At 39.8% G+C, this 21206-nt stretch overlaps 2 protein-coding genes across 5 annotated transcripts in view; one reads left to right on the top strand and one right to left on the bottom strand.

Moving 5' to 3' along the window:
• Positions 1-9602, top strand: part of SNX25 (sorting nexin 25) — a 67453-nt gene extending 57851 nt beyond the window's left edge. The window contains exons 8-19 of one of the 4 annotated variants that reach the window (XM_053459140.1): positions 488-619; positions 855-1127; positions 1551-1709; positions 3075-3206; positions 4160-4300; positions 4966-5079; positions 5546-5710; positions 5984-6101; positions 6981-7047; positions 7556-7737; positions 7882-7982; positions 8960-9602. In XM_053459140.1, coding sequence (XP_053315115.1) covers positions 488-619; positions 855-1127; positions 1551-1709; positions 3075-3206; positions 4160-4300; positions 4966-5079; positions 5546-5710; positions 5984-6101; positions 6981-7047; positions 7556-7737; positions 7882-7982; positions 8960-9055 — 1680 coding nt within the window. In that variant the 3' untranslated portion in view covers positions 9056-9602. Of the gene's footprint in view, positions 1-487; positions 620-854; positions 1128-1544; positions 1710-3074; positions 3207-4159; positions 4301-4965; positions 5080-5545; positions 5711-5983; positions 6102-6980; positions 7048-7555; positions 7738-7881; positions 7983-8959 lie in introns of all 4 variants that reach the window. The other 3 variants (XM_053459133.1, XM_053459147.1, XM_053459155.1) reach the window with 3 other exon arrangements.
• A 960-nt stretch (positions 9603-10562) lies between these two features.
• Positions 10563-20723, bottom strand: LRP2BP (LRP2 binding protein). The gene is made up of 9 exons (XM_053459230.1): positions 20531-20723; positions 19473-19592; positions 19069-19178; positions 17499-17612; positions 16721-16863; positions 16434-16539; positions 14235-14458; positions 11599-11764; positions 10563-10786 (listed from the first exon to the last, which is right to left on the bottom strand). Exons 2-9 carry the CDS (start codon positions 19582-19584, stop codon positions 10721-10723), a joined length of 1041 nt encoding a protein of 346 aa, XP_053315205.1. The 5' UTR covers positions 19585-19592; positions 20531-20723; the 3' UTR covers positions 10563-10720.
• Positions 20724-21206: the final 483 nt, after the last annotated feature.

The raw sequence follows: 21206 nt of genomic DNA, 5'->3' as shown, positions 1-21206 counted from the left end.
ATGGCTGATCGGGTACACTACATGTATATTTAGTATGCAGAATCACAAGTTGCTGTAAAAAAAAAAAAAACTGGGTACATCATGTAGTACAAAGCCATTTAATTATTCCCAAGTGGGATACATTCAGTAAATGAGTTATCTTAGGCCTCTCTCTTAAATGGCATAGTGTTTGAAGCACACTGCTTTAATATTGAGTGGACCAACCCACAGAAGTGCATGCAGACATGTCAGTGACCTCAAATAACAAGCAATCATTAAATACAATGTGGGCAAGGCGCCTATGTATAGAGTGTGCGAGTGATCGGTCGCTTTGCAGCTTTTAGGAGCTTGGTAAATTTACTATGGGGGAGGTAAGTTTGTGATAGATAAGTATGTGTTTCCATTTCAGACCCAGTTCCATAGTTCTATCTGTACTATCTCAGGAGATCCGCTCTGTGTGATGTCATGTTATTCGACTTCATTTAAGCATTCGTTGTCTCTCTCTCAGATCCTTCAGTTTGATGATATTTTGGCAAACCTAGCTTTTAGAGATCAATTCAAAACCTACATGGAAAAAATTGACAAGAGTGCTTTGATCAACTTTTGGGAATCCGTGGAGTACTTGAAGAATGCAAATAAGGTAAAAGTGCATCTCCAAAATAAAGAATACCTTTTCATACTGCTAAATACTTTGCAATGAACCAAGCCAAGGCATCTTGCTTGTGGTGATGTTTCTTTGTACCTGACCTTTGTGTCAGAATATGCCATCATCTTCTGAGAAATTTCCGTCACGTTTTTTGTTCATTTAATCGCAACCTTCCACTCAAGATACAAATAATGTACTGGTTGATATAAACATGTATCTTGCATTTTAGGCTGAAATACCTCAATTAGTTGGTGAGATTTACCAGAATTTCTTTGTGGAGAGTAAAGACATCCCTGTAGAGAAAGCACTTTACAAAGAAATCCAGCAGAGTCTCGTGGGCAACAAGGGCATTGAAGTATTCAACAAGATCCAGGCGGATGTGTACGAGACACTAAAGGACAGGTTCTACCCTTCCTTCATCGTCAGCGATTTGTACGACCAACTGATTCGGAAAGAAGACGTATCCTCTTTCGTGTGTCTGACTGATGACAAGGATGAAGCTGTGAGTCGGGACGTCTGCAATATTGTTGCATGAAAGAGCAGCCGCAGCTGTCATTGTGAATTTGTTCTTAAAAATGCCAGCCTGAATTATTTACATTTCAGTGTCTTGCGTACTTATTACTTATTTGCACAGTAAAAGGAAAGTATTCTAGAAAACAAAAAAGAAAGTGATGTGGTGGTAAAAACTTGAGTTCTAGCACCAAATGTCTGTGTAGTAGTTGGTTAGGTCTGGGGGTCTAAGGATAATAACGGTCAAGAAGCTGAGGCTTTAGAAGGATTGAAGAAACTGTTGGATGGGGCTAGGTAGCCGCACCTTACGTAGTGTGTTAAGGGACCAGTAATATACAAGGAGGCCAGGGAAGGACTTGAGACCGAAATGTTGTTGTTTTCTAATTCCGTAAACTGTTTCTTGAGACAGATGCAGGCGTGTGAGGGTGTTGACGAAATCTTGGATAAAGTCACTAGTGGAATCACGGAGCAGGCCAGTTACGCTGTTAATAAACTGCGTCAGCTTACGGAGAAGCTGGAGTATAAAAGACAAGCTCTGAACTCCATCATTAACGCGCCAAAACCAGACAAAAAGGTAACGTTCATTTCTACTTTTTCCTCTGGGAGATTTAATTTAGAAGGTTTAAGTGACCGCTGTGCTGTATGTCGGACCCCAATAGGACACATTTCCCCTAGTCTTTTCAGGACCACCAGCAGTCGCTTACCTGAGGTCTCCATTGTCTGGGTTTTAATGTATTGGTGTTTATTAGCCATCTGGCACGTGACATTTGAAACTCCTGGCGTATGTTTAGTCAGCAGATAAAATGTTTGTTTTGTGTGCTACGATGTCAGTGCTACAGGTGATGTGTAAGTACTAAGCGTGCCCCTCGTTTTATGTGTGTGTAAGTACCGGCTTAGTTACTGGATTGGAATAATCTGTAAAAGAAGATGCTGGGAAATTCAAAAGACTTATTACACCGGCTGCTATGGAAACCACAAGAGTGAGGCCTGCTAACGAAAAACATAATTATGCAATTAGAAAAGAAGGTGTTTCCATAGTTATCCTTTCAGTAGATCCGTTCCCTTTGCTCTTAGTCACATTCCATGAAATCTCTCCTCCTTTTTTCCTAATTAACAAATATGTGAGAGAGAAGAGGCCTTTATTTATTCCCGTACCCGGGCTGTGAATATATATTTGTCAACTGACTTTGTGTGTATGAATAACTAAAACTAGATACTCCTTTGTCAGCTGCAAACACATGGATGGATTTCTCTAACGTTATCTAATTCATTGCCAAATTCAGCCGAGGTCCACCATGAGCCCGTGTTCATAACATGTATTCTAACACACACGCGTGCTCTTCATCAACCCGAACAAGGTCCTACTGCTTTGGTTATAGAAGCATTCGAGCATAAATTGCCGGTTATATCTTAGAGATCTGAATGATGTAAGCGTATATTCCCCTTTTACTGATTTATCTTATTTAGTGTGCATTGAGTTCTGTGGCCCCAAAGTGGTTAAACTCCCCCGATTAGCCCAGTTATCTCGCTCCATTATCTGGTGTTATTCCACAAGCCACCGTAACAAGGTCAGAGTGACCTGGAAATATACAGGGATGTTTTTCTTCATGGCCAGGCTATTTTACTTCTTACCGGAAGTCGCTTTCATGTGATTTTCCTCGAAATGATTTTCACGACAAGCTCTTGATAAACACTCTTTGGTAAACTGGCATGTTACTCTATGGCTGACAAGTCCCCGCTTGTAGGATTTTTTTTAATCTTGTTTAAACTTCAGATAATTACACGTGGTATAATTGGCGCTATTGTGTGTGTGTGTGTATGTATGTATGTGTCCCGTTCAGCAGATGTATCACCGTGGCAGCGTTTATTGTGCTGATAAGATAAACATTGGTGGTGTTGAAAGTTAATGTGTCAAACTCGTCATTTTTCACCGTGACAGATTGTTTCGAAACTGAAGGATGAAATTGCCCTGATGGAGAAGGAGCAAAGCGATCTCGACCTACACATTTCCAGGACGGACTTGTGGTGTGAAAATCTTGGCTTGTGGCGCGCACTTATAAACATCAGCGAGGTGAGCCGGCAGCACGAACGTGATGCTTAGAGCAAGATAACAGAGGGGTTTATAACCCTTTAACCAGCCTATTGAGTAGTGGCCTCCCTGCAATGCGGCAGAGGGCCTGGGCCTAGTCGCCTTGGCCAGAATACGCCACTGCCAGTATGCAAGCATTGCTATATTTGTTAATACTAAATGTGTTAGGAGCAGGGATCGTTAACCCCCGATGTATTGCCAAAGAAATATTAGCCTGAGACAGACATTGAATTGAATTGTTTCATCTTTATATTCTTTGTTGGTGGCAGACGGGTTACCCTTCTGCTGTAGTGCTCTGTGCGCTGGCTTGAAAACGCGCGCCATTTGTGCAGATGGCCTTTGGTGTTCACTTTGCATCCGCTCCACTAGTTCTTCCCTTTACTTTATTATACTTTAACCAAATTCAATTAGCCAGTATTTTGAGGGACCAAAACATCATCTTTATGACTATTAAACAATCCTCTGAGCGGAGATAATTACAAAAGAAACATTTAATTTAACTGCTTAACATAACTAGCATTTCTTGGCCCAGCCATGTTTTCAGTGATTGGATTTGTTTCTTAAATTTCAGGTAGTTTTTCCTCAGGTATGGACGCAAGTTCAACTGTGAATAAGACCATTTCTAGAGTACATTTAACGTTTGGGTCCATAACCACTTCCCTCTCCGAGCGGCATTAGATACATAAATGCCAACTTGGTATCGTTGCCTCAAAAGCTTAGCAATTTTTGAGATACAAAATTGGTGCTTATTTCAGTGTAATACTGTACACCAGAGTAGCTCCAGAAGTCCATCCAGCGGTGCAGTAATTGATGTTCTCCTTGTATGAGGAAAAATACTGTCATGAAGCAGGAATCGCCAGATAAAGCCCGTTGTCCCCACTTTCTATACATAAATGATCAGAAATTTTGATTTCTTGTCTGTGGTCTTTTTTTAGGTTTCAGAAGAGAATGGGGAGCAGATGCCGCTGTACTTTGTTTTGGTGAATTTACCGGACTCTGGAGATTGTGAAACCAAGAACTGGACGGTCCTGAGGAAGCTGAGTGAATTCCAGAATCTGCACAGGAAGCTCAGTGAGGTAGGAAGATAAATAAACGCTTCGCTTCTAGAACTAAAAATCTCCCTGAAGACACAACTTGCCTGTATATATGTGACGGACACAAATCACTTGTACAGCAGGCACGTTCATTATGGAATGTCCTTAGAGGTGACTAGGATCTACTATTTGCCAAATGAGTAAAAGCTTTAATGTAGACTGTCGAATCTTTGCTTTGCCGCGATTGCCATGTCACTTCATGTGTTTGGCTCGGATCACATATATCCTTGTGTGACTTGTTGACATGTTACTGAGGCTTTTTCCCCGGTGTTTATTATTGGGATTTGGTCATCAAAGGCATTCGGAGCAAAGATGGGTTGTTGTGGACATTTGACCTTACAGATCAATGGTCAGACCCTAAGAGAAAGGGAAAGACTAAAGGATCCCTAAGTGTGTGAGAGGGCATATAATCGAAACGTTTAACTACATAAAAAGTTTAGTGAAGTACAGAGGGAGAGTTTATCTTGAAAGAGGAGAAATCGTAGAAGAGATTTAAGTGGGAAACAGATCTGGTGGGGTAGTAGAAGCAATATAAACATTGATGGGGTTGGCATATCAGTGTGCTGAGGCTAAGTATACCCTGAACTGTCCTTCAGTTCTCCTGACATGTGCAAATAACATTGTTTCCTATTGTTTCTCATTCGTAGTGTTTCCCTTCATTAAAAAAAGTACAGTTGCCTTCTCTCAGCAAGCTTCCTTTCAAGTCCATAGACCAGAAATTCTTAGAAAAATCAAAGAACCAGTTAAATCATTTTTTGCAGGTAAGTCGCACAGTGTATGGGTTTATTTCCTTTAAATTCTTGAAAGCAAAATTCTACATTGCAACACTAGAGGGTTTATTGTATGTAATTAAGAAATATTTCAATATAAATATACCTTAGAGATTTAGGTGTCCAAGGATCATGTCTATCTCTGTGACCAGCGGCACTGGATATTCTTGAGTACTTGGACGGTACAGTCTAAACAATTTGCCTGTCTCTGAAAAGAGGCAAGAGTACAGCACACGGGAAACTCTGGTGGAAAAACTGACAAACCCTGAAGTACTTTCAGGACGTGCCCTGTGCATTGTGATATCAGTGGGTGGGATCCTGCAGCTTTGCTTCACTTTTGTACTAATCATCAATTTTGTGAAAGTTACCCACCAGCAGGGAAAAATCCATCATTTTGTAACTCCTGCTGAAGTGATTTTTCAGTATGTCCGGTTCTCAGATGCCATGTCATTTGCAGAAGCTGCTCTCCGATGAGAGGCTGTATCAGAGTGAAGTGCTTTACGCCTTTCTTAGTCCTTCTCCTGAACACCTCAAGGTCATTGATGTACAAGGCAAGAAATCGTCCTTTTCACTCTCTTCATTTTTGGAAAGACTTCCTGGAGATTTCTTTTCCCACCAGGAGGTAAGTGTCCTCTCATATTGTCTATAGTTAATGGGGTGATAGTAGTGCCAGACTTTTGGGGGTCCCTAAGCACACAGCTTTCCAGCTGGGCAACTAGCTTCTAGGGGCTTCTAAAATATCTGCATCTTGCTCAGTGTCCATGTGGAAGTCTTCACAGTTAGCTGCAAGTTAAAATATATTATTAGTTAAATATTATCATCCCTAAACTTGAATACTCCGGCTTTACAAACTCTTAAAATAACCAGCTGTTATATTTGCCTTTGCAAACTCCAGGAAGAAACCGAAGAGGACAGTGACCTTTCCGACTATGGAGATGACGTTGATGGGAAGAAAGATGCCTTGGCCGAACCTTGTTTCATGCTGATTGTAGAGATTTTTGAGCTTCGGGGCAGTAAGTGTCTTTTGTGTCAAACATTTTCCCTTTACTCAGAGGCAGGAGTATGTGAATGAGTTATTCACATTTTCATTTCAGATTTCTGTATGTTTTCATATTTGACTGTGTCTTCTAGTTGATACGTCTTTGTGATGTAATGTCATACAGATTAAAATAATGTTAATTTCTCATGGAAAAAGCCAACAATGTATTTATAGTTGCTCCTGACCAACCTATCTGTTTCCTTTCACTACGGTAAAAAAACTGCGGCAATGATTGTTGAGACTGGAGGTGGCCCAGTTGTTCAGCCAGTGATTGCCAAAGAACCTGCAGTTGTAATGGCATTAAAGGGAGGAGGCAAACAGATTATAAAATCCATCTTTACGGTTGCCCTGTTTCTTTTAAAAGATCAGAGCTGTCTTAGTACTAGCTTTAGAAATGCCACTCATTTATTTCCCCAGTGGCTGCTCTTTGACTTCTGTCGGCACCGCCGGATCTGTTGAGGAAGCATGCAGACATTGGGCAGCCAGCGCATTGTTCCCTAGCAGAAACATTCAGGAACTAACGTGCCATGAAATAATTTTTTCGGTGTCCGTTTTTCACTAGACAAAACTCTTCCTACAAAGAAAGTCCCATACAGTCAAGAGACAAACACCGAGCAGCGAGACAGACAGAAGCGAGTGGTTGCTCACAGCCAGAGGCAACTCAAACACAGACAGGCACATACATCAGAATTCCAGTGGCAGCTTTACTCCTTACGCCCCTCAACTGCTCTCCTCTCATTCACCGAAATATATTTTAAGGCCCTCTTTAACAGTTCATACATGATAGTGACATAAAGGTGTTATCATGTACATACACATAACAAGGTTGCTAACCTCCTGTGTTTTGTCATAGTGTTTAAATGGGTGAGGAAGACTTTGATTGCACTTGTGCAAATAACCTTTGGAAGGACCATTAACAAGTAAGTATTAATCTATTTTAATTAGGCTTTAAGTCATTGGGCTAGCTAGATGACGTTCTGTGTGAGTACTGCTGAAGGGACATCTTATCAATACTCACATTAAAATAAAATACAATATGTGCAGCACGGAAATATAGTAGAACAACATTGACTTTACAATGTGCTAACCAAACGGGCAACAAATGTGCAGATCAAGGTATTTAATCTTTTGTGATTATAGAAGGGTCCCTTGATGTGTTTGTTTTTATTTAAAAAATGGCTTCCATATGTGAACCAAACTCTGCAGGCATCCTTGTGATGACCAACGTGGCTTTGTGAATGTATGCATATGTTATATAAATATATCCTGTCTGAATATGAGTTTTGATCATTGGACACGTCACAGTCTGGGCATACGTTTTGTTTAGGGGTTATACTTCCGTACGGTATGTAGTAAGCAGCTTATAGAACCTGCTTTGCTTGCTTATGTGTACTTTCGTAGTGATGGGAAGCAATTCTTTCATTGCAGACAAATCCGTGACACAGTCAATTGGATTTTCAGCGAGCAGATGCTGGTTTACTATATCAATGTGTTCCGAGATGCTTTTTGGCCAAATGGAAAATTAGCACCTCCGAAAACATCAAGAACAGAGCTGCAATGTCAGGAAACAAAACAGAGAGCACAGCAAAAATTACTTGAAAACATTCCAGGTGAGCTAAACCGTAAATCACAATGTGTTTTGAGGGGCATTGCTGGCCTCTGTTAATGCTAAGCATTTTAAATTTAAACGGGCTAAAAGCTCAGAGACGGGTAACAAAAGCTTATGTTATATATAGTATTATTATCTGTTCCAGATGCACTTCAGAATCTTGTTGGACAGCAGAATGCTCGTCACGGTATAATTAAAATATTTAATGCACTCCAGGAAAACAGGGCCAATAAGCATCTCCTGTATGTAAGTAGATCATTGTTACTATTTTGTGATTAATCCGTGTTCAGTGGGTACCAAACATCCAGACATCACTTTGCTACCTTTCACTTGAACAGACAAAAGAAATTAGATTATTATTAGCATAAGGAGTTCCAAAGCCAGGTAGCTCGGTATCCAATATACTTTCTGTTATTAAAAACAAGTATTTTATCCTCCTTTGTTAATGTCGTTTTTATTACTGTTCCACCTGCCGTGGAATGTGCTCAACTCAAACTGCCGTTTACATTTACTGCTGTTGTACCATGTTCTCTTTGATATACCAGCATTTAATGAGAATGTGGAAAGGTTTTAAAGGTGCTGTTCCGCATAGACATTTTTCCCAGGTTTCCTAGATTCTTATATTATTTACTGCAATGTTATGCCGTTTGCTGGCATTTCAGTGGCGCCTCTTAATCCTGTCTGGCTGCACTGCTCTGCCTGCCAATCTTTGACATCACAGTAGGGGTAATGCCTTTTAAGAGCTTTTTAGTTTAAAGTTACTTCACTCCCATCACACAAAAACACCCCACTCAAGCATTGTAACTCACTCCCCATCTCTGGCCGTTACTGTTTATTAGGATGGGTAAAGCTTTGCTGTTTTACATGCATGAGAGTTAATGGTAGGTGCGAGTGGCTGTAGGTGGTCCGACTGCTGTCATGTGATACATAAAGAGGATGGCTTTGGAGGAATGACAGGACTCCGTTTCTAAGCAACTGTAGTATTAATAAGAAAAACAAAGTGGAAGATCTTCACGGTGCAACGTGTGATATTTTTAAAGGTTCCCTAAGGGGAACAGAACCAAAGTGATGTGCGACCTCAGGCTAGAAACCATCATCAGCCACGTTTCTCCGCGATCCTAGAGCTTTATGGCAGTGGTACTTGAGTAATGAATACCATGTAATGCGTGACGCATGCTCATCACAGACCCCGTGATCTTCATTCTGCTTTCTTTCATACCCAGGTGCTGATGGAACTGCTGGTAGTGGAACTCTGCCCTGAACTAAGGACTCATTTAGAACATGTTAAAGTTGGACCAGTTTGTGATGCAACGAAGTGAAGCACTACTACTGTCTGTGTAATCATAGACGTGTAAATTATATTCCTCTTTTCCAGAGGGCTCGCTGAAGACTACTTATCCCTCACCCATCTTTCTCGTTATGTTCCGTCACATTTCAGGTCGGAAGGGAGCAGTTGCTGTAGTACATGTAGAAATAAAAGAAAAATAATGCTGCATTACCCGTTTTATTTAAAGAAAACAATTGTTGGTTGACTTTCTCTAGATTATGAACTGAAATGCTAATGTACTGTACGTTGTCAGAAACGGGAATACATTTTAACCTTCTCAGTGCTGATGGAAACCGTTTGAATCCTGGATGGATGGGATACCGAAGGCTGTTTGTGATAGAGACAGCTGAATGTTGTACCATCTTCTCATCGAGGATATGTAACATTCCTTTATTTTCCCCTGTGTTTTGAAGAATGTTTTGTGCAATATTTTCTGTAATGATATTGTGAATATTTTATTCTTTATTGCTTTTATTTTTACCAAAGACCGACCGTTATTTAAAATATTTGTAAGCAATAAATAAAAAAAACCAAAAAAATAGAGATTTAATGTAAAGGCTGTGATTCAAAATGTTAACTCTATTATATTACTAAACCACAATATCGGGCTTTTCATTACCGCAAGATATCGGCATTTAAAATAAGACAAGCCTGTTGGTTGCCTAAAGTTTCCAAATGGAGCCTTCTGTGTCCTCCCAGGAGACTAACAAATGAAGTTGTCTTTGGAGCGGACGTGTCTGTCAGAGGATCTTTTACAGTAAGAACGCTGGAATGACAGCGCAATCTAGTGCATACTGTATATTGTGTCTTTTCGGCTGGACAGAATAATGATGTTCACTGTGAAGCTATAATAGAGGCTTTATAAGATGGTCCACTAAGCTATCATTGTTTATACCGTACCAGCAGTGCACAGAGCTGAGGAATGGTAAATAATATAACAGTATGCCGACAACACTGCAATCAATGCAAATTTTGCAGTGTGCGGTTTATTTCTCCCTGCAACTTAGAGGTTAATGGTCCAGTTCAATGACTTTCTTTAGACACAGAAGAACAACTGCCACACATAATGAAAATCAAAGTAGATGAATCGAGATGTAGACGATTGGTGATTTACCCTACCCAATAACTATATTAATTCTGGGCACTAGTTCCAGGCAAATGAATAAAGCCAACGGGACCTTTTCACCACAAAGAAGAGCTGCTACAGCGGGCATGTTTGTAACATAAGAGAGGACATGCTATTGCTAGTCTCTTGAGCTGTTTTTATATATATATACACATTTATATACGTTATATACATATAAACAACTATGATAACTAGACCAATATGGCTATATAGATTTTTCTTTTAGCCTCGGCATTGCATTGAACATAAACCCGGTCATATGATGCAGATGCATACAAAACTATTACTTAAATCATAAAAAAAATCATATATTGTGCATGAATGAGTTGCTTTTTAGAATGAACGCTGTGTTGCAAATAAAGGTTCTCATGGATGTAATTAAAACTTGCTTTTAATTCCAAGGGTATCCACATATTTGGCCAAACAGTGAGATGACGCCATGTTAACAGAGCTTTAAAGAACAAATGGTGTGAATACTATGTAGATGAGCTGAGATGTAGATTAATTCCCACGTCAGGCCTGGATATGAAGTTAGATTCTCCCATAGATGAGTTCCAAGTGCAGATCTGCAGCTACATTTATATCCAGGCGGCAAGCCTAGATACACAAGTAAATGTCAGAAGTGGTAAGTAGCAGCAAGTATGTATCACGCCAGCCAGATATCACAGCAAATCAGGCACCGAACATCATACGGCTTGTGAGATTGCGGCCCAAGTACTTCTCAGATTCTCTTTATGCCAAGTACTGAGGTTATGTCTTTAGCTCACAAAATAGACAAAATGCTTACATTATCCTAGAATGGATATTAAAATATATCCAATAAATGTCCAAGGCCCATAAAGAAATACTGTCAGTATTAGAGACATATAATGTGTCAGCAGAGAGGAACCATTCAGCCCATCTACAGTCATGGCCAAAGGTTTTGAGAATGACACTAGTATTGGTCTTCACAAAGTTTGCTGCTTCAGTGTTCTTAGATGTTTTTGTCAGATGTTACTATGGTATGAAGTATAATTACAAGCATTCCATGAGTGCCAAAGGCTTTTATTGACAATTGCATTAAATGTATGCAAAGAGCCAATATTTCCAGTGTTGACCCTTCTTTTTCAAGACCTCTGCAATCCACCCTGGCATGATGTGAATTAATTGACAATTGATTGCAATCCCTCTGATCACTCTTCATAACATTCTGGAGTATATGCAAATTGCCATCATCTCAACTGAGGCAGCAAACTTTGTGCAAATTAATATTTGTGTCATTCTCAAAACTTTTGCCCATGACTGTACTACCCATTCATCTGCCTAATTTCTGAATACATTTATCAATCAAACTCTTTACCATTTCTGCTTGAAGGCTTTTCCATGCCTCCACCACCCTCTCCATAAACTAAAGCCATACCGAAGCTTACCTTGGCATAATATTTCATGGCAGCGGCTGTATCTTGTTTTATGCCTAACCCAAGCTGAAGACAGCGGGCCAAATAGAAAGTGGCCATGGCAACTCCTTTGGCCGTGAATGTGGGAAGGCAATCTGTAGCCTGTGCTAGGAGCTCTATGTTGTCATATGGTATGATCCTATTGGATAAAGTACAAACATTACATTAGAACAACATTATACCAGAAGTTAATATACACAGCGCTGTGTAGCAGGTCACCACAATACCCACTGCATACTGTATTTATGGGGAGGGTCACTGTCAGGTTAGGCTAATGCCCAAACCTTGCATGCAACAGGGGTCCTTCGCTAGTCTACTTTGTGCAGATCACTAGCAAAGGATGACAAATACTCTATTCTGTCTCCTCCACCACTCTTACAAAAAGTTGCTGGTGCTGGAGTCACCTCTTTTCTACCACCAAGGAGGACTAGTAATTTGGATCTTAAGAACAAGATGCCTGTCCCTGTGGTACTTATTTTATTCCATAAGCACCATTACAAAGCTTCCTCTGTAGGGAAAAGTAAGTTGGGCCACTTGCTTCAGTCACATCCGGCGTTGTCCAAGGTGCTGAATAACAGTTTACCGGTATTGGATTACTGTGGTTGGAGTGGCAACTAACTGTAAATTTCTATGATTTTAATTTAACAAAATGTAGTTTCTGCTTCCTATGATGTCACAGTGGCATAAAGTTTTTGTTGTTAAAACGCTTGCAGCATCAGCTGGAGGTGCCGCTTTGTGTGATCAGCATGCCTCCGGCTAGCCAACATTACATATCATTTCTGGAATTATACACAGTTGTTTTTAAAGATTTGTCAATTCTCCAGCAGCCTGGCTCAGAAAATGCTAAATGCAAATCAAACTGTATAGGAAGCATCCAGTGAGTAACCACGGTAACAAAATATAACGTAAAATGAACTTCTTTGTCATTATAGCCATTATTGGAAGTTGGTCGGAGGATACATTATTAACTCTCGGAGACGGAAGCAGTAAAATCTCTTTAGGTTTTCTGTTACATTTTGCCCTTAATGTGATATCGATCTGAGAAGTTATCCAGTCCTTCCCTGACCATAAAAAGATTTCATGGTTTCCAGGCTCTCGGGCAAACATTTTTTTTTAACCAATTGTGAGATAGTGGGTAGTGATGAGTATGATTCTTGCTAGGACCCCCTTTGTAGTGGTCTCCTACACACCCGCACACCATGGAAATTGCAATGTATTTAAATGTTATTTGAATTGTTAAATAATTGTGGTGAGAAATGTGGTTCCATCACACAAGAGATACCCAGGAGGAGTTACGCAGGACTGTTGGACAGGAGTGTTGGACAGGAGTCGCACCTGAGGTTATAGGATCTGTAGCTGCCGCGCTGCCGGGCTAATTCGCAACCACTAGGGATACAGCTCTGCCCTGTCTGGATGGGGTTAATGAGATTTTCAGGTGTATTCATCTCTATTTTAGTTTAGTTTATAGAGTTTATCAGCTAGTAGAGTCCCAGTAACCCCATCTCTTCTCTGTTACTTTCTGGAGCCAATATTTGTATTTTGTGTTTTCATCCCATGTACTTAAGTCAAGACTGAAAGGGGCGGAAGAGTCTTACTCAAATCTCATAGGTCGAGACTGAAAGGGGCCAGAGTGGCTTACTCGAATATCATAGGTCAAGACTGAATGGGGCCGAAGTGGCGTACTCAAATGTCATAGGTCAAGACTGAATGGGGCCGAAGTGGCGTACTCAAATGTCATAGGTCAAGACTGAATGGGGCCGAAGTGGCGTACTCAAATCTCATAGGTCAAGACTGAAAGGGGTGGAAGTGTCTTACTCAAATCTCATAGGTCAAGACTGAAAGGGGCGGAAGTGTCTTACTCAAATCTCATAGGTCAAGACTGAAAGGGGCGGAAGTGTCTTACTCAAATCTCATAGGTCAAGACTGAAAGGGGCGGAAGTGTCTTACTCAAATCTCATAGGTCAAGACTGAAAGGGACAGACTCGTAAAGCTCAGACTGTTGGTCCATACTAAACAACGGACTGTTTTTTGTAGACACACGTGGACACTTTGGAGTACTTGGTGTGTAAACGGCAGATTAAACTGAATAACATTTTTACAAAGATGAAAAATCTGCACTGTGGGTTCTGTCGGTTGCTGCAATGATTTGGGATTTGGGCCTTTCCTAACTGTGGCAGGTGGAGCCAGAAATTCATGTTAAGAATGACAACTCAAAAGTTTAAAAAATAATAAAACTAACGAGGTGCGTTAAGAGGGCATATGCTGCATGTGTGCTGTTACTGTTGGCATAGTTTTGGTACAGCGAACATGATAGAAGGAATCATTAGCAAACATATGGGTTCATGGCACATAGGCTAGTCACTAGGGTGCGAAAAACCCTGATAATAAAGCGGTTAGAAAAACAATTTCATTTCGCTTCTGCTCTCTATAATTACAGATGGGGTCGATGTCTGTCAGGCTCTCTAACGTTATGTACGTACTAATGTTACGCATGTACAGAGCATCTGACTCTGCTGATCGTATCTAAACATGAAACAGTGTATGTGCACATAAATCTGTATTTTGCCTTTAATACCTAACATTACACATGGAACAAGTCGTGTTCTTACTTTTTGGCTAGCTCAGCAGCAGTTGTATAAAGTTTCCGGTGATAGTAGTAGCTGACCAGATGTCCATGCGCGTATGCATTTCCACGCTCGGCGGCTTCCTTCAGACACTCCATGGCAGATTGCAAATCCTTCTTCACACCCAGTCCGTTGAGATACATCACACCGAGAGCACCCTGAGACTCCAAACTTCCGTTAGCACAAGCTTCTGAATGCCAGAAAAAGGCCTGAGACAGCGCAGGCCACGGGAGAAAAACACAAACTCAAGTAAGGAACTTCAACCTGAAACTGAAGCAAGTAATAAATCCTGAAGCCAGGACATGGCGTACAAGATGCATAATTTTATGTGGCAAGGAGAATCCCATCCGCTGCACAACCCCAAAAAAGTAAATATGTCACCGACCACTCAATTCTTTTAACTGGGTTTGATGTGTATTTATGGGGTTTATTCACTAAATGGGTAGTTTGCAGGGAGTTGTGGTTTCAATTCTCTTAGTTCCCTGTTTATTATGAAGAGCCAACACTGGTAACTTATTCCAGTGTGACAGTTTGAGCTGGCCCTGTCTCATGTATAATTCAATGTGTAAGGAGATTTTAATGTAACGTCTATTGTACGGGCCCCAAAGCTCTTCCTGTAGCTGAAGCTCGCTATACACTAATGTATAGGGAAGTCAAGGAGCTGAAACATTAGGAGACACTCTGTGTTTATAGTCCGCTCCCAGTTTAATGCGCCATAACTAAAGGCAAAATAAAATGTAACATTAATATGCAATTAATGACCATATGTGACATTAGCACTGTGCAGTTACTATACCTAACCTTGCATTATAATACAATTTTAGGAGCCAGGAAGGTATTAAACGTCACAGATAGCATGCGTACATCTATAAGGAACACGTAGTGTCTTTGGATTGCGGTGAGCATTGTCGCCATCCACTGGTGAATTCACTAATGACACGTTCTGCGGGCTGCAGAAAAGCAGTGAACGCGGCAAACCACTTGATAAATATAAACCAGTAACTTGGAATGTAATACCAGTTAGTCTCCGCATGCTTGACAGCCATTATTACTCGGCATCTTTATGAAGACATTTGTCTTTAGCACTGGGAAGGGGGAGAAGAAACCAGGTATTTTTTTAATCAAAGTAAATTTAGACTCCAGTTTGAGACATATCGTAATTTCTAAGAATCTGATAGCTATTGTTATAAATACTCTCAAACGCCCCCGCATATTGTTAGTTACGTGTCCTTCGTGACTCTTAGCTCTCGTTAGGTTTGCCACTTCTACTCATCATAAAATTAAATTGAAATAAAAACAGCCAAGCGGATTCACAAAGCTTTGCCTGTTAACCTTCCTATAAAATCAAATGAAAGCACTTAGGTACTGCTGTAATCTGAATTAGTGATTGATCATAAATGCAATTTATGATGTACAATAATCTGTCTCCATGTCCCAAGCAATCTAATGGTCCTCTTTACTATCATTTCCTTCTGCTGAATTGCACCGGATAAATGATATTCTAAATTACTGAGCCGAAAAGGCTGTGATCACTTCTTAGAATGCAGGGCATGAATGACCCCTATTTTAATTAGTTTAGCTTATCCATACAATGTAGCTGTCTACCTGGGGTTCCAGAAGCACAGAAACAAACAGCAGAATGTTTGGCTTATATATGCCCCCAATGAGCAGGGTTAGTCTCTGAGCTGGACTCCCCCCTGCCAGCACAGCACGCAGGTCACCCATGGCATGAAGCACCACACAGCAGTGGCGATGTATTGCGTGGATTAAAATGTTCAGCAGTGGCTCATCGAGCATTGGGAGGTTATCCTAAATATGGGATGAGTAAAAGCCACCCTGTACTCTGCAAAATCAAATGTATTTCACTGGGGGGGTAGATAAGTGAAACTGCCCCCAGTAAAAGTGCTAGAGCTTAATACAGTGCAGACAAGGACCAATACGGTTTTTACAAGGCAGACAAGATGGGCTGAGTGGTTCTCTTTTGTGAGGTTAACACTGTGTATAATAAATTGCCTCATTGAGACAACCATAAAGCACATCGCTCTATATTTTACATACAATCAATTTGATTCATTTTCACACTTGGCCTCAGAATAAAAATAATATAGCTATTTGAGCTGCTCATTATAAATGAAACAAGGGAAACCTTATTCTGTCACCAAATAACCAGCTCTGTGTTATAACCTTTTGCAGATCTTGATTAGGAGGTTTTGTATAATACATTCCCAGCACGCTCTGGGCCTTGATGCTTGCTTTGGGATTCCCATTGTCAGCCGCAAGAAGCCACCACCTGCGGAGACATAATATGATCATTCATTTACACGTACATCTACAAATTCTACCTTAGAGAAAGGGTAGTAACAAGAAAAAAAAAAGATTTAGAAAAGGCAAAATAGAGGGGCCAAGTAATTCTTTTATGCTATCACCTCATCTACACACCTGGGAAAAGGTGTCACAATAGACATAGTTACCTTTCTGCATCCGTATCTGAATGAGGTACTCCATATCCCTCATAATACGCTCGTCCCAAATTGTATGCTGCAGCGTATTTTAAGTGTTTCGCTTTGGGGCTGTTAGATGCAACTATTCTCTTCATACATTCTACCCCTTTTTCCTGACCAAGGAAACAAAATAGTTTAATAATTACAACTGAAACATGATATAACTCACCGCTCCACACCTATATCTGAACGAGGTGCTTCATATCCTTCATAAAACACGCATACAAAAATTAAATAAGAACAAGCGCAAACCGAGTGGCTGGTGTGGGGGTCGGGGGAAAGAGGTGAATGCATAGTGGGTTTCTGCAACTTATGTGTCAACAACTTAGATGCTTAGGCACAATTACTTGCCTCATCTCATATACATTACTGTTGGCAGGGGAGGAAAATAACATACCTGCCTTTTTTCTGTGTCCTTTAAAATAAAATAAATACATGCAATTCCCATGCTCCAGACTTCAGGGTGCATATATATATATATATATATATATATACTGTATATATATATATATATATATATATATATACACACCCAGTGTAATTTAAAATGTATATAGATAAAAGTTATAAAGTGGGCTGTCTGGTTCTAGGGTGACGAGTAAAGAGAGAGATGAAGAGAAGAGATGTGGTGAGAGAGGCAAGGGCATAAATATTACACAGACGTGAAGCAAGGAACACAGATGCAAAAATAATAAAAAACTGAAATGGGATTGCACGAAATGAGACAGAAGCACCGCATAGCACTCACTGGGTTTTCCTCGATTCCCAGGCCATCGTAATTCATCACTCCAACCTGATACAGAGCCTGGTAGTCATTTTCCTTTACTTTCTCAAACTGTACTAATGCATCTTTATACCAACCCTGCAAAGAAAGAGACAAAGTAAAGCCGTTTGCCTCCAACATGAGGAATTCCTTGTCAATGCACGGCAGGAACATACTGTAAGTCCCAATGACTTTGATGACTGTGTTCGTTAATTCCGCATGTTAGCCAGGTGTTAGTATGTGTATTCAGAAAGTGATTATAGAGCACATAACACCCGTTAAATTTCACTGCTTGCAAAGTATGGAGTAGAGAGTCTGCGATTACAGCCCATGTCACTCAAACTGCCGCATGTCACTTCATGCTAGACATTGGTACATACAGTATATATATATATATATATATATATATATATATATAATTGTTACAAGCAACATGATAAAAAATACATAGCCATCCATAGTGAACAAATACTTATTTATAGTCATACAGGAACAACTGATCTTGTTTGCTTACACTAGTTTTTAATGTGAATTGGGTCCATTTTACAAAAGAATACCTCTTTTACAGGCTGTATTTCAGTTTTTAACAAAATTATGACTAATAATCACACAATGGATGTGTGAGTATCTAATTTTAATAAGATTTGGAATCACTGTAAAAGGCAAGGATATTAACTAACGTTTAAAAAAAAAATGAGACAAAATTAGTGAAAATATAACAAACCTCTGCACCCGCCACACCTAAACACAAAAGTTACCAAATTGATTGTGTTGCAGACCATATATAAGATTGCAAGCAGAGCCCTCTTTACCTAAATATCAGCTTATCTTAATTCTAGTTGAGTCATACTCTGAATATGTTTTGCAAGCGCTGTGTAAATTGTTAGTGCTATATAAATAATAATAATAAATATGTAGAAAAGAAGACATTAAGTGAGAATTTTCAGTATCTGTCATGTCATGCCTAGTATTATTTAAATTTCTTACTAAAAAGTGACTGTGGCCAAAGAATAACATCGTAAAGCTGTATAGATGCCTCGTTATCCAGCTTAATACACATCACCATACAGGCAAACTCAGAAATAGCCCCATTATTTTAATACCACGGGCTAAAGGTCAAAATTCTATTTATAAAAAAAGGAATTTTGAAAAATTGCCAAATATGATAAAATCGTGATAGCAACCCACAAAATATTGCCTTATATAGCTTGGTATTTGACACTTTTTACCAGAATTAGTATGTGACCCTATGGATTTTTTTTACATGTCAAGATGTTCCTCATTCTAGAATAACGTAGGAGGGATAGACCTGCCACGTCTGCTTTTCCTCCCTCTCTGTATAGTTACTTATTTTCTTACAATATAAACAAAATCTTAAGACTAGTATTTACCATAAGACTGGTCCGTGTAACAATATGAACCACACCAATGCCAATAAACAATATCTCCTTAATACGCCCCAGTGTCATGTTTAATTGCCCCATCGTCGTTTAAGGTTTAAGTTCTGGTAATCACTTAATGTATTATCTAGATAATGAGAGAACACAAGTCCAACCTCTTCAAAATATAGTTGCCCAAGAAGGAAACGTGCCTGGGGGTCTCCTTCCTGAATTTGTGTGTTAAGGAACCTTTCTGCTGTCTTCAATAATCCGTCACGATTGTAATCTAAGGAAAGACAAAAGTAGATTGACACGCTATACATTATATATATTTATTGTGTTGCGCCTTTCAGCCATAAGCTTAATGAATCTTCTGCTCATGCAGCCATTTGTATCTGTACATTGCATTGCTATTGGATATTGCCATAGCACTGTTTTGTTTAACCTCAAGTTTTCATATGACAGAGCCGCAATATAAGAAATCAACCTCATAAATCAATATATAACACAAAGCTTACTGTAGTAATGGGGGTTGTTATTAGAAGCACATGGGAATTGTTGCTTTATGTCTATGGTATACCTGTAGAGGCAGATCTTTCCTCGTTCTGTGGGAAACCAGGCAGCTGATACACAGTATTCAAAAAGTCCCCTTCTTGTGTCTTCGGCAGCGACTCCGAGCTCAGCTTCTTCATCTTTCACACTGGAAGTAAAGAATGAGGAGATCTCAATATGGATAACCGGTTGTGTCACATAATGGTTACGGTTTCTATAAGCATTCTAGCCACATGATGACCCCTACACCAGCTTCCATATATTAATAAATCAGCTTTATATGTTGCATTTATTCCTGGGCAAGATGGAAACAACTAAAGAAGAGATGCCTTGGATGGGGACAATATGGCCCTTAGACTTGTATCCTTCTTTCAGTTCTGCATATAGGAATATATATATATATATATATATATATATATATATAGCCAATTACATAATTATAACCAATTATACGTCTTCACTTATAAAGAAAGCAATGTTAGACATATCTGGCTTTGCCATTAAAGGTGTCATTTTTATTCCACTTCTGCGGTTTCCATATTACAAAAGTTCCTTGATTCCTGTCTGTTCTAATACGTTTCATTCGACCCAAAACCCGTTAATAGCGCCATAGACGCAACACCAAGACCTCCAGCAGCTCAGACTACAGAAGATAGCTTTGCAGCATAGGAGTTGGAGTCTTGCAGCTATTTGATTATATATATATACAGTGGGTATAAAAAGTCTACACACCCCTGTTAAGATGCCAGGTTCTTGTGATTTTAAAGAATGAGACAAAGATAAATCATGTCAGAACTTTTTTCACCTTTAATGTGACCTATGTGACGTGAACAATTCAATTACAAAACAAGCTGAAATCTTTGAGGGGGGGGACTCACAACATATATATATATATATATAAATATATATCAAATATATATCAAATAGCTGCAAGACTCTCTCTATACATATATCAAGTAGCTGCATGACTATATATATATATATATATATATATGTACACACACATATATATATATATATATATACATTACACACACACACACACACACACACACACATATATATATATATATTTGGAAAGTTTACCTTAGCACCTGTAGGGGAAATCATATATACCATAACTTAGCTGATTAGTAATTACGTCTGAACAGAGTAACCAGCTTCTGAGGCCACGCAGCAGGACCCAGGTATCTACCACATATTTGCCTGAAGATAATATACATTTATATCTCCTTTAGGCACAGATATACCAAAACTGCAGGGTTTCTAGCAAGTGCCGCAAAACGCCTTTCTCCTTTAGCTTTGGTAACCAATGTTACCGTTGCCTAGCAACCCTGGACTCTAACGAATACGACGTGTCCCAGACGGGAAAAAACGTCGCCGTCGTGGAGTGGCGGCGGCCATGTTCTTGATTACTGTGTGCCCGAGCGGATAGTGGTAAAAATTCATTAAGCTGTAGGGTCGGGACTCGCGAGCTAGGGCACAGCAGCTGGCAATAATAACATCTGGGGTGTGGTTTATATAAACCTGATACCCTTCCAGCCCGTTATTCGTATTTTCAACGTCAGAGTGACACGGAGTAGGTGCATGAATAAATGATGGGCAGAGATGGAGATCATTGCTCATTCTGTGCTCTCTATCCACCCCGGGAAGGTGCATTTATAATTGGTGTCTCTATCCAACCTCTGATGCTTCTCAAGAACACGTAAGTCTCTTTTTGATTGCAGCATCAGCTTTGTGTCTGTGTTGGTTTTCCCAGGTG

Source organism: Spea bombifrons, chromosome 1, assembly GCF_027358695.1.
Source record: "Spea bombifrons isolate aSpeBom1 chromosome 1, aSpeBom1.2.pri, whole genome shotgun sequence".
In the NCBI taxonomy this organism is placed as follows: Eukaryota; Metazoa; Chordata; class Amphibia; order Anura; family Pelobatidae; genus Spea; species Spea bombifrons.
This window is presented reverse-complemented; position numbering and strand designations above follow the sequence as displayed.

Bases quoted from the DNA above. Each gene is read 5' to 3' on its own strand.
- LRP2BP (XM_053459230.1), bottom strand. From the start codon at position 19,584: ATGAAGAAGCTGAGCTCGGAGTCGCTGCCGAAGACACAAGAAGGGGAC. The intron at 14,459-16,433 runs GTTATAACACAG...GCGCTGTCTCAG, and splicing joins CTAATCAAGATCTGCAAAAG to GCCTTTTTCTGGCATTCAGA. The intron at 10,787-11,598 runs GTAAGCTTCGGT...TTGTGTATCTAG, and splicing joins CCATGAAATATTATGCCAAG to GCTTGCCGCCTGGATATAAA.